Source organism: Dermacentor variabilis, chromosome 6, assembly GCF_050947875.1.
Source record: "Dermacentor variabilis isolate Ectoservices chromosome 6, ASM5094787v1, whole genome shotgun sequence".
Taxonomy (NCBI): Eukaryota; Metazoa; Arthropoda; class Arachnida; order Ixodida; family Ixodidae; genus Dermacentor; species Dermacentor variabilis.
The window spans coordinates 169,481,050-169,493,437 of NC_134573.1; the positions used below are offsets into that span (position 1 = coordinate 169,481,050).

General features: G+C 52.1%; 2 protein-coding genes across 4 annotated transcripts in view; one reads left to right on the forward strand and one right to left on the reverse strand.

The window, feature by feature from the left end:
• LOC142585720 (uncharacterized) overlaps positions 1 to 1,471 on the reverse strand; it is a 120,388-nt gene extending 118,917 nt beyond the window's left edge. For 2 of the 3 annotated variants that reach the window (XM_075696696.1, XM_075696697.1), the window contains exon 1: positions 1,224 to 1,471. The gene's annotated coding sequence lies outside the window, so the exon portion shown is untranslated. Of the gene's footprint in view, positions 1 to 1,169 lie in introns of all 3 variants that reach the window. The other variant, XM_075696695.1, reaches the window with a different exon arrangement.
• cher (filamin A protein cher) overlaps positions 1 to 12,388 on the forward strand; it is a gene marked incomplete at its 5' end in the record, with an annotated part of 117,286 nt that overhangs the window by 84,522 nt on the left and 20,376 nt on the right. Inside the window, 3 exons of the mRNA XM_075697610.1 lie at positions 9,166 to 9,301; positions 9,677 to 9,817; positions 9,926 to 10,054. Of these exons, the coding sequence (XP_075553725.1) occupies positions 9,166 to 9,301; positions 9,677 to 9,817; positions 9,926 to 10,054 (406 nt within the window). The remainder of the gene's footprint in view (positions 1 to 9,165; positions 9,302 to 9,676; positions 9,818 to 9,925; positions 10,055 to 12,388) is intronic.

Sequence of the window (12,388 nt, forward strand, 5' to 3'; positions counted from 1 at the left end):
AGTTCAAGATTGTACGAAGGTGGCCAGTAGAAATAACACTTCCAGAATTTTGTCAATTTGTTGCTTGTGCTCGGCTAAATGTGTGTTGAGGTATTTCTAGTTGAATATCGTTCCTATACATAGCACCGCAAGTTGGGCAATACAGTTTCAAAATTTTCGTGCTGACGTGTGCAAGATGGCGGCGCACAAACTTTTAATTGCAATCATCTGTACTATCCAGGGACCGGGACCCGTTTCCGTTTCGGGAACCCATCGACCATGCTTCCATCCTCCTCGCTCATATTTTCATCTCGGGAGATTCTTTCTCAAAAACTGCCGTCCCCCATCGTCGAGGCCGCCAGGGCTCTAAAAGCAGAAGTACAAGGCCGTCTGCGCACCGCGCTCTGCCCGACAGATCGTTCTTCACACGAGAACAGCGGGGTTCTGCGTCGGATATGCTCCGGAGATTTGGAAAGCTCGAGTCGCCATGGGCGTTAAGACTAACCACCCGTTCGAAGCATGAGGACGTTTGTATTCCTGGGCCACTATTGACAAAACGTAGAGCAAGAAGCACGCTTTTCTCCGTCTTCGTTTCGGTTCGGTTTCTTCCCCAACTCGGCAAAGCGAACCAAGTTTTATGCTGGTTACGAGCATTTCACCTGACTGCCTCAAACATTTAGAACATTTGTCAAGAGGTGTAGTTGTTTAAAAGGGACCCGGTCGCCTCTTCTGTTTATTAATGCGGACATTCGCGCTGCCTGGTTACTGTACGCAAAAAAAATGTTGCTCAGTTCACGGATACACACGATTATCCACAGAATGATCAGCGAAGGTTGAGCGCTTCACCTCCTGTTATTCTTCTAGTTATACAGCTATCCTGTATCCATACAGCCACCTTCATCTCCTGTGATTCCTTTGCGAATAGCTGAGCCTTTCCTCAAACACTTTGCGAGAGCAGTACTTTCTCTCTCGCACACCACTGTGCCAAATTATAACCCTGTCAAAACGATAGTCACCCCATTTCTTTTTTAACAAGAGTTCAATAGTTCTTAACACATAATTTTACATCTTGTACTTGCGAAGTTTTGTAGTTACGTCCGTGAAGTTACTTTTGGAAGTACGGAAACCAAATGTCCTCAGTCAAAAATTTGGCAGAGTGAGCAAAAGTGCTCGTGCTCCTTTCTACATACCCAGCGCAGTCAGCCGCACGCAAGCTGTATTTAGGCCTGTTGAGATGCGCTTACATTTCTGTTCCTGCGTGCAGGCGAGAGAAAACTAGGCATTCCTCGGTGTGTCAACCCGTGTGGAGAAGCGTCTCCTTCACGCCTCATGCCTGTCAGTGCAGTAAACGGAACCGTCTTCAAAAAGAAAGAACAGAAAGGACGCACTTAGGCAAACTTGATCAGCAACGCTTCGAAACACGCCTCACAAGATTGCATCACCGGGGGCCGTCAGCGGGTTACAGCCTCCGGAACCGATTGGTGAGCGATTGCCGCGCCTACCCTTACGCTTCCAACCGAAGCCGTCGGCGCCCCTCTCCCCCAATCGGCCAGGCCATCTATTTTGACGGCCCCTCGTTCAATCCGGCTTGACGACTTCCTTACGTCAGGGTGTCATCGATGCTACACTTCCTCCTCTCGGCACAGTCCCCTATCTTTGAAAGTGTGCCGAGTATACGCGTGTCTCTCACCACGGCCTTCGGTGCGGTGCGGCGAACCGTTAGCCCCCCCCCCCATTGTTCATGTTGAGAGCGTGCCAACATCAGCAGAACCTCGCCCCCCCCCCCACCTCTTGCTACACACGTCGGTTCCAAGACGCCGCCTCCTCCTAACTGACCTCCGCTTCCGGAGATGCACGGTCGAAGAGCAGCCGGCATTACGTCAGCGGCTTTCCTCATGGCGTTGTCTGGTGCTCCTACCGCTGCTGCGCCACCGGCAACGGTGTGCCAGGAGCGCTGGCTTTGGTCGCTGAATGGTCGCCACCGAAAACCTGTAGGAATTCGGAAACACCAACGTAGCATATCCCGCCTTTGCGAGCGCTATATGTATGTTTGTCGCGACGGAGAAAAGAATGAGAGAAGGCATGTACGCCAACCAGGGAAAGATTCTGTGGTTGGCTATCATGCGCTGGGAAAGTAATCGGGTGTTTTGCAGTACAATTCGTCTTGCCATCTCTGTATTTTACATACACTCGCGGAAGATTCGAGCCTAAGTAACTATGCGTTTCGTTTCGCACAGTCACCGCCTGACCTCCACAACCGCCGCTGCGGTGTCATCGGTTCTCGTCGATATGCATTAGGCCGTGATAGTAACCAGGTGTATTTTATATTTGCCTATTGTAATCGTCGATTAGAGAATCGGCGTTATAACATCGGCACCAAGTTTATTCAGCGTACATAATGTCCCCTATCAAGATAATTCTGCAGTAAGGTACTATACATACCTCTCTGTTATTTGGACGAAGCGTATTTTTGAGCGAATGTGCAGGCCGCTAAAAACGGTGGTTAAGGCTTCGATTTTGATAAGGTACCGCTTCGTACCTTCCAAAAATAAACAAAAATATTATTTCTTTGTTTTTCATACATATTCACGTAGAAAACGTCCCCCGAAAGTCAACAATTTCTTCCCCTGCTATCTCGTCCTTCGGTTATCTGAAGTTGTTCCTGACCAGCTGAAAACAGATTGAGATCGGGTTAACCAGTTTAGTCGTTATGAACTCTCAAGTTAGAAGATAGTAAAGTTCTATTGAGAACGAAGGGCATCTAGTCGTCAAGGCTTGTCATATCAGTAACTGCGGTTGTGCGCGCGTAAGGCAGCCTTCGATTATCCTCCACGAAGAGCTGTCACGCCTGAGCCGCTATCTCTCAAATGTGAACACTTGTGCCCAAGGCTGGCGAGTTGGCACTGCCTTCGCCAAGGCACGTGCAAACAGTTTTGTTTATTTTTGTTATTTTTCTGTCGCTTGCGCAACATTTCAGTTGATTACTTAATCATTCGTGTTGCCGTCTTCTACCCTTTTGTGTCCGCGTTTTATTTTTTTTTTTCACATCCGCTTCTTCGAATCGTGCATACAATACGTCGTCTCGTCGAAAGGGCCTCCGTCTGTAGCGACGCCGCCTCTCACATTTCACCGATGCCGCGCCGGCGCGGCTTTCTCGGACCGCCGTCTACAAATAGATTTCCGAACAATACCGGTACGCGTGGCCTATTCCTGGAGGCACGGGTCGCGCGCCTGGGCTTCGAGCCATTTCCCAAGTCAATCATGCCGCCGTCCATTTGTATGCTGGCTTGCCTGCTCGGTTACTCCCTTACAATCCCTGGCAACGCGCTGCCTCGCTGTTCACTTGTTCAGCTCTTGCTGTTCTTTTCGTTTTTCGCGTTGGTTCTCCAACCCTAGTCGTCTGTCACCGGGGTTCTTCGCTGTCACCCCTTGTGCCAAATACTGCGCGTATGCCGTCGTCTTCGGATAGCTTGTGCAGCGCTTTTGGAGGCTTCGTATTTACAGTAAGTTCACGGGGCACAGGTGAGGTCTACAGAAGGTATGCGAAAAGCTGGAGCTCAAGAAAGTTGGTACACGTTCGTGCTTGAATCCGCAGCGCCCTTAAGAAAAACCGTCGTTCGTCTTTTCGTCTCTTGCGTGTCGTTCTAGGGGAATGTTGTTGCAAGCATGAATTCGTGAACTGTCCATCAGCACGCATGGCATAACCATGGAACGAAACGAACCGCGCTTCTCAGGTATAGGCGCAGAGGTCGTCGGCTTTGCTTCCAGACGCAGCGGTCGTACCACATCAGCAAAGTTTGACATCCGTTAAAATTGGCCCCAGATCTCAGCCGCCAAGCAGGTTTTCATCTTTAGAGCTCGCCATCTCGGTAAGCTAGATTGTGCGAGACTCCTCTTTCGAATCATCGACTCCGTAATACTTGACGGGATATCCCCTTCTCAATGTTTTTAGCGATGACCGCAAATAGATAAGAGCAAAGTGCACAGGCTTCTTCGGCAGAAATTCAGGTTCCACAGTTTGAAATCAATTCAGAGTACTCCATTCTAATGTTTTTCACGGTACATGGGACAGTTATGCATTCACGTTCGAGAAGCGATTTGTTGTGACTGTACACTTGAGTGCACCCGAGTACATATATTATGACAACAAACGCTTTGCAAACGCGTCACATGAGGTCGGGTTATTTTGTGCAGGACCTTCACATTGTGAACATCATTGGAGATAATAATACAAAAACAGGAAAGCCGCTCGTGTGGCTTGGGCAGCAGCCATAGAGCTGCGAAACGCTGCAGTCACGTTGAAAATATTCTACTTCGCGAATAGTCCGAAGTTCGCCAAGAGGTTCAATGTTCCGTGCCCTTATGACAACTGAGACGTGCTCGAATCGTTACGCAAATGTCGCGCGTGATCTCACCCTTGATGGGAGCAAATCCTCGCGCCAACGAAAGCAAATAAAGTTAGAAAACGTCCTTCTCCTTGTACGCGACATTCACAGTTTGAGCAAGAAATAAGCAGTACTTGTTTCGTCTGTTTCGTCCAGAATGACAACAGTAAGGACATCGCTCGCTGGCGATGTCCTTACTTAGCTATGTATAGACGACAACTGGTGGAGCCCTTTCATGTCGTTCTAAATAAAATACGTTAAAATTTTCGCCTCGCAATTAACGCGTAAAGAGGAGGTGGTTAATGCAGCAAGACACTGCAGGGTATTTATGATACGACAGGTGCCAAGAGAGCAGACGTCCCAAGGAAACGACATGCCAGCTCAGTTCCGGACACGATTTAAAACTGTGCAGCTGTTACACTACCGGCATTTTCTTCGCTTTCATACAGCGCCTTTCCAGAAAACAGTGCGGCAAACCCTGAAGCTATATTTTGCTCAAGGCTCTCGCCGGAGCGTTGTAAACATTTACGCCGCGCGCAGTTTTCCGCGTTTTGCAACTACGCAGAATCTAGGGGCGTATAAACGAATGCGGCACCGCGGAGACGAAAAGTCCCGAGTACGCGGGCTACATCAGAGGCAGATCCGGAACGCCTTGGCAGTGAACAAGCGCTGCGTTGAACAAAAGAACGAGTGGCTTCGCTCTGCCGCAGAGCGTTGGTAGGCTTCCAGAAGCTCGCTCCCTTTCTCACTCAGTGCCGTGCGCGGTTCAGTGCCAGGACTTGGGCGTTCAGACAATTGTTCTGGCTGAAGGTAGCAAGTATGGTCAGACGAGCTGGTTGCGTCAGTTACGCGTTCGAAAGCATTGCGCGCTGAACCCGCCTGTCCGCTTCGATGGCTCGGCGGATCTATATTGTTCCGCTGCTGATTACGAGGTCGCTAGTTCGCATGCCTGCTGCAGTGGTCGCATTATGATCAGAGATGAAGGCACAAACCATTCGTACACTTCGACTTACGTGGGCGTTAAAGAATCCCTGGTGGTCAAATTTAGTTCAAAGTACCGCACTATTCGGCGCCTCTCGCAACTAAACTGTGGCTCTCGGATGTAAAATTCAATAAACTACATTAAACTACGCGCCTTGGGAGGAGCAGAAGACGCGCGTGCGTCGGAGGTCATGTGCGGCAGTATGAATTCCTACAAAGTACAGTTGAACGTCCAGCGTCCGTCCGTGTCAAACACCTTTTCCTTGTGTAGGCGTCCTTTGTGTCTTGCCGGTACCCCCTTATTCAAGTTCAATCTACATTAGGCCTATCAAACTGCCTCTTAGGGTTCATGCCGTTGTACAGCGACGTTCGTGTCGTTTTATGTTCTTTTCAATGTTTGTCGTTCTTCGCGTTGTAGATACAGGGCGCCTTCAAAAGAAATTGTACGTTTCGCTAACCTTATACATAGCTAGCGAGAACGGCAACATATCATTCGTTGCTTAATAGAAGTGCCTGGGCGCGGGACCTTCTGCTAAATACTGTGGTTTTGTTACTATTTCAGAAACGTAAATGACGCGGACAGCGCAAGACACGACGCTCCCGCCTGTGTGAGCGTCATGTCATTCGCTGGTCGCAGGCTGGAACGTGAGTTGACTTGCATAAAAGGGCTAACTGAGCCAGCAGCAACACTCCCGCAGTGCAAAACCAAAAGCAACGACCGTCTTTGGCCACTGGAAGTGGCGAGTAAGCTCCGTGTGGACACTGACTGTATCATTCAAGACGTGACATGGAAAAAGGTCGGAAAACAGCAGCTCGCTTGCCAAATAAAACGTCCAACAATTCCACACGTTGGTGTAACGAAAAAAAGAGAGTTTCTCCTCGCACTACCTAACTCTTACTTCACCTCTTCTGGTCCTCACCGCCCTTCAAAGAACGAAAGGGAGCGCCAGCACATTAGCAATGCGAATGCGTCGCGTCTCCTGACCGTCTATTTCTTCCTTCTTGCATTCGCTGAGCGCATGTAGCAATGCCAGCTATTTGCGAAGACCGCAATGAATCTACAGGAAGACACCGGTATAGCTACAGGAAGGGACGAGCGCGAACCTCTGTCGACAGCGCGATGGCGTCACCGGTCCGGGGCCCGTACACATGAAATAGGCGCGACAAAAGCAGCGACCATGTCTCCGCGAGACGAAGGCGATTACGCAGCTTCCAAATGTAGCGGTGAGTCTGAGCCCCCAGCAAGCGAGGCCCGCGCCGTCGCTTAGCTGACGGTCCGTGTGTCCTGTTTTATGCTCAAGAGTTCGTTTCGGCCGGCCTACCCCTTGGCGTTGTGTGTATTTCACTCGCCACTCGTGTATATACCCGCGCACGGGACCCTGAGCGCTTGCCCGCTTGCCAGCCTCCGCAGAATATCAGCGCGACGTCGCGACAGGCGCCGACGTGCGTCACAGCAGACCTTCGCTCCTTCGTACCACCTCCCCCTTCCCCCCCCCCCCCCCCCATGCCCGCTCCCCACTCCCTCACCGCCAACCTCGGGTCCGGAGTGTTCGCTTCAAGCGCCCAGCAGCCCGTCGCGCAGCACAGCGCCCGGCGCGGTTTATTTTCGTGCTAAGAGCCCCAAAACAAGAAGGCGGGGCAGTCCCTTGCACGCTCGCGTTTCGGGAAACCATACAAGGGCGCCGCAGGACTCGCCGCCCTTCCAAGCGAGCTCACGCTGACTTTCTTCTGGACTTGCACGAGCGAGGTCCAATCATGTCACGTTGACGGATCTTTGATGTAGCCGTCGTATAGCAGCAGTGTTCAGAGATTGGTTCTCGACGGTAAGCCGCGGGGCGCGGGGGGGGGGGGGGGGGGGGGGGGGGGATAGGAGCTGTCAACACGTGAAGACCGCGAAGCTCACGGTATTCCTCCTCTCTCAGTGTCTTCTCGTAGCTTCGAGGAGAGACTACACTGCGCTCTTCAGATGCAGGTGTTACGCTGCGCACCTTCCGCGTGCGCGCGCGCACACACACACACGTACGCACACACACACACACACACACACACCCGCACGCACGCACGCACACACACACACAAGAAATAAAAGCTAATGGCCATGCAGATGTTTCAAAATGTTTCAATGCACACAAGCACACGTTTTAGCCTAATGGACGATGTAGTTATGCGTTCTGGGCGCATGTTCACGCTGTACTATGACTTCATACAAACCTTGGCCGTGCCTTAGTGTCATTTGGTATGCCGAGGCCAAAAACAAAATGTGAGCAATATTGGTGCCGTAGATATAACGCCATTCAACGCTCACATTATCACTTTGTTTAAACGATAAAGCTCATAAGTAATTGTTAAGCGGCGTTGCTAAACGCGGCGCTACGTTCACTTGTGATCGAAGGTATAGGTTCAATGCAGTCCTATTAGCGTTAATTGCGTTGTTAAGTATATTTCATTAGACAATTCGTAAAGTACGACTTACACACAAGTTGCAGACATGATAGTTTCGTACTGTACGTCGAATATACGAGAAAACATACTTATGTTTCGTGGATACTAAAAGACAAAGCCCTTTTCCAACTGCCGTTTGAGGTCTGTCTGAGCAGCCACGGCAGCTAGGTGGAGGTACGGTTCTTGGTGGTCATTGTTCCCCATAATGACTATTACAGTCGCAGCACACGCTGTGCGACAAATGCAACGGGCAGAGCGCCCACGTATCAAGGACAGATACATTGTGTGTACACGGAATACGTCGTGCGCGCACCCACGCGTGCGGGAGTGCAACATACATCCTCATTCACCTAAGCACCTCCGCCAAGCGCAAGTGCGTTATTGAACTAATTGAATTTCTCAAAGTGCCGTCACGTGACGATATCACCTGATGACGTCATCGCGTAAAACATGTCGTCACCCGCTGACTTCATGTGATGCCTCTTGTAGAAGCAGCACGCTGTGCGCTCCTCACTTTGCACTGTCTCCGGGATCGGCCCACCTTTTGGGTGAGCACCGCTCACGAGGACACGAAAAATTCCGATCAACTAGAGGCTAGCAGCTTCGCTCAGAAGAAAGGCCGATTTCTGAGTGTAGGATTTTTAGACTTTGCATGTCTCGAGTTTGAAAAGATCATGAAAAGCACATGGACCTATCCGGAGGCCAAATATTTGGCTTTCCTTACCAGCAAGTTGCCACGCAGAGAAAGCAACACATATATGTTGCTTTCCCTGCGTGGCGACTCATGCGAATGATATTCAGTCATGCCACTGAAGCAAAGACTTAAAGGCGACACCCAGTGTTCTCAGCGGCGCGGAACAGTGCCGTACCCAGGAGCGAATTTCTCGTTCAGCCTACAGGCGCGCGAGAGAGTACCGAGGTGGTTGAACCTGCAGGCATCATATCTTGACACCCGAGCAAGGGTGGAGGGGAGGAAGCGGCCGCACTGCACGTCCCGGCGGCGTTCCTGGTTGTCTTGCGCACTGTTCTACAGGTTCCGTGTGCAGAGCGGAGCACGCTAGCTGGCTGGCCACGGTCCAGGCTCGCGCGCACATCTCGCGCGCGCAGTGCACCTCAGCTTCACTGTGGGCTTGAGGTGGCAGCCACGGGAGAGGAGGACAAGGGGCAAGGGACTGGTCGGGGGTGGCGGCGTGGGTGAGGTGCCCGTGGGCGCCAAAAGCGGAGGGCGCGGGGGCGTCCAGAAATAGAGAGGGGCAGGAGGCCGGCCCACCTCGGTCCGGCTCCGGTGTCTTCCACCGCAAGGGCGCGCCAAGGGCGGTGTGTGCTGCACGCAGAGTGGAATCCCTGATCGTTTCTTCCCTTGTGCCGCCTTGCGCAGGCCGTCACCGAGCAGATCCACCAGAAGACCGTGGTCGACCGCCGCTTCCGCAGCGCCCCGCCGCCGCAGGGAAAGTACCGGCCGATCCAGCTCTTCGACATCCCCTTGCAGCAGAGCGCTGGAGGACAGCTCTCCGGTGCGTGGCCCACTTGCATGGATTATGAGCGCAGCCGCGGCCACGCGTCCAGGGCACGGTGCCGCCTCCTCGGGCGAGGCCTAACCCTAGCTGCTCAAGACCGCTGGTGGCCATGGCCTCCATAGTACCATCCCTCACGGAGGCGCATTATTATGCCGCGTATAAGCAGCTGGTTTTCAGATTGGTTGTGAGCCCGATGTATCCGTCAAGAAGCGCCTCTTGGATGACGGCATTGCTTTTGCAATGCGGTATCGGTCTTGTGAAACCATACTTTAGTGACAGACGGGCACTACTCTGGACGCGTGGCGGCTCTGATAGCCCGTGTAGGAGGATTATTCTATTCCTCCTTGATTCAACTTGATCGCGCCTGCGCAGCCGAGGTGAAGATGCCGTCGGGAAGGGTGGACAAGCCTGTGATCATCGACAACCAGAACGGCACGGTTAGCATCCAGTACGAGCCGCGCGAAGAAGGCCTGCACGAGCTGCACATCAAGTACAACCACGAGCATGTGCAGGGTACGTGTGCCTAGATTGTGACACTTGTGCGAGCTTGTGCGGTGTTTGCTGCGCCGGCTGATCGGATTAATACAACGACGTTATGGTGCGGCGCGGGCCGCTTCGCAGGCAGCCCTTTCAAGTTCCACGTGGACACGATCCAGAGTGGCTACGTGACTGCCTACGGACCAGGCCTGACGCATGGCGTGGCCGGCGAGCCCAGCAACTTCACCATCAGCACGAAGGACGCCGGCAAAGGTAATGCGTTTGTTTGGGCGTGCCCAATTGTTTGCACTGTACTTGGCAAGCCACGTCAAGCTGCTTACTGCTGCTTGTTTGGTCGAGGTCAGCGTGAGGTGTCCGTAGAATCTAGGATTGGAGGTAACCTGGCACTTCCCCACTTAGACGCCATGAGCTTGAAGGCAACTGAAATAATTATAGCAGTCATCACAATGCACTGGCTCGTGGAATGCATGCACCAAATAAGTCATGTCTATTTCGAGTAGTAAGGTCAGCTGACATGAAATATTGTTGCAAGCAGTGCACAAGGCTTTAGGACAAGGTGCACACGGACAAGCACTATACGGCAGGTCCTGGCCGCACAAGCAGTTGCAAAGCAAAGCATTGAGCAACTCTGCATATGCGCAGTCCAATCAAAATGTTGACAACTTGACATTGATCATTGTAGTTTCCAATGCCACACGTGCTCATATTTTTTTTTCGTTAATTTGAAGCAACTTCTGAGCTGGAGCCGCTACTTTCCAGCATTTGCATTGCATGGCGCCTTACATTGCAATACTAAACATGTGCAATTAGTCAGCGTAGTGGAGGACTGTCGAATAATTTTGACTGTATAGACTACCTTAACGCACATGCACCTAAATGTAAGTACAGGACCCCGCGCATTCCAACCTCATGCGAGTGCCACCGCCGTTGGCAGGGATGAAACAGGCGATTTTGCACTCAGCAAAAAGAAAAAAAAAGATTCCATACAAGAGCTCAGCTGCCGTGGTGGGCATAATCTGAAGATTATAGTCGTCTTAAAAATTGAAAAAGGTTCAAAATATACACTGTACTATGAGTGCGCCTAGTATTATTCGCACACGTCTACAGATGGTTCGCCATTACTCCGACGATCCTAAAGCATTTCCTTCTTCGCCTCTGATGCCCATGTACCGGATATCATAATGTTGTTCCAATATTGTGGTTACTTCCTTTAGAACATCCAGGGTGAGAATGAAGTCCCACCGTGGTTGCTTTCTCAGCTGTGCTAAACGTGCGAATAGAGACCTACTACAGCAGCGTGTGAAGTATACGGTAATGCCGTCCATCCGCCACGTTCCGCGACCTTTGAATGCGTCTTTGTAACATCTCATCAGTGCACCCACTGCGCTCTCTCCGCGCTCTGCCATTAGAAAACTGCCCCGTCCATCAGCTGCGCCTGAACGCCAAACAGCGGGGCAGCACAAAGTTCCAATCCACCCGTGTGTGTATATACACGCGTGCCTGATTCGTGTATTTTCTCAGTCAGGCTCCCGAGCCCACACTGCCGTACCACACGCTCAGTGGAAACATGAGGGAGCTCTGGACCGCGGCAAAGCTAACATCCGGCACTGAAGGAGGAAAAAAAAGGATGAGGAGAACAGTGGCCACAAGGGGCGCCGCGCCCCCTCGTACCTCTGGTTGTCGACACGGCGCAGGGCACTAGCTCCGAAAGATGTCTGGCAAAACAACACGGCGCTGTTCCACCGCTGGTCGAAAACAAAAACACCGAGGCAACCACCGCGAATTGGAAGCCGACCGAGCTCGCCCGGTGAGAAATATTTGGGGGTCGCTTCCAGTTGGGCGCGGCTGCTGCCTGCGTCAGAGCACCAGCGTCTCTCCTCGAAGTCGCGACGGCAGGCTTCGTTTTTAGCATCGCCTCCCAGCTGCGGTGCCCTCGTTAGGTATCAACAACCCTCTCCCGACCTTCGTCGCTCTTAAACGACAAGAAGGCTCCTCCACCCTCCCCATCCCTCATTCCGTGTTCTGAGAGAGCAGGGTGCACGTGTGGCGAAAGGATCGCTTGGCGCTTTCGTGAGATCACGCTGAAGAAGAAAGCGGTTACGGTATCCGCGTATCGAGAGTGGGAGAGGGGGGAGGGAGGAAAGGCTTGTGGGGGTTGAGGCCCTCTCCGAAATCATCGGTCTGTCGTGCGTGCGTACGCATGTGTCGAATATAGCCGGCGTGTCTGGTGAACCCTTCCAGAAATAAAACCGTAGCTGTGCCAGTGCGCGACAGGAATAATGTAGCGGCTTGTTGACAGGTTTTAGACACCCCTGGCAACGAGAGCCCCGTTTATTACAACTTGCGTGCGCGCCTTCTGGGGCGTCACGTGGGACGGTTCCGCCCCTTTGTTCACCCGTATCCCCAACCCCTTCCTCCCACCGGGATGCTGCTAATATGCTGTAGGGCATTCTCGCTGGTGCTTTCGGCAAGGTCTTTATGTCATAGAGACGTTCATGACGGTAACGCCCCTGGGAGTCTTGGAACATGCGTCCGCAGTAATGCGATCGGCAAACTGATAATCCCATACCAACAAACGCAAGGAAT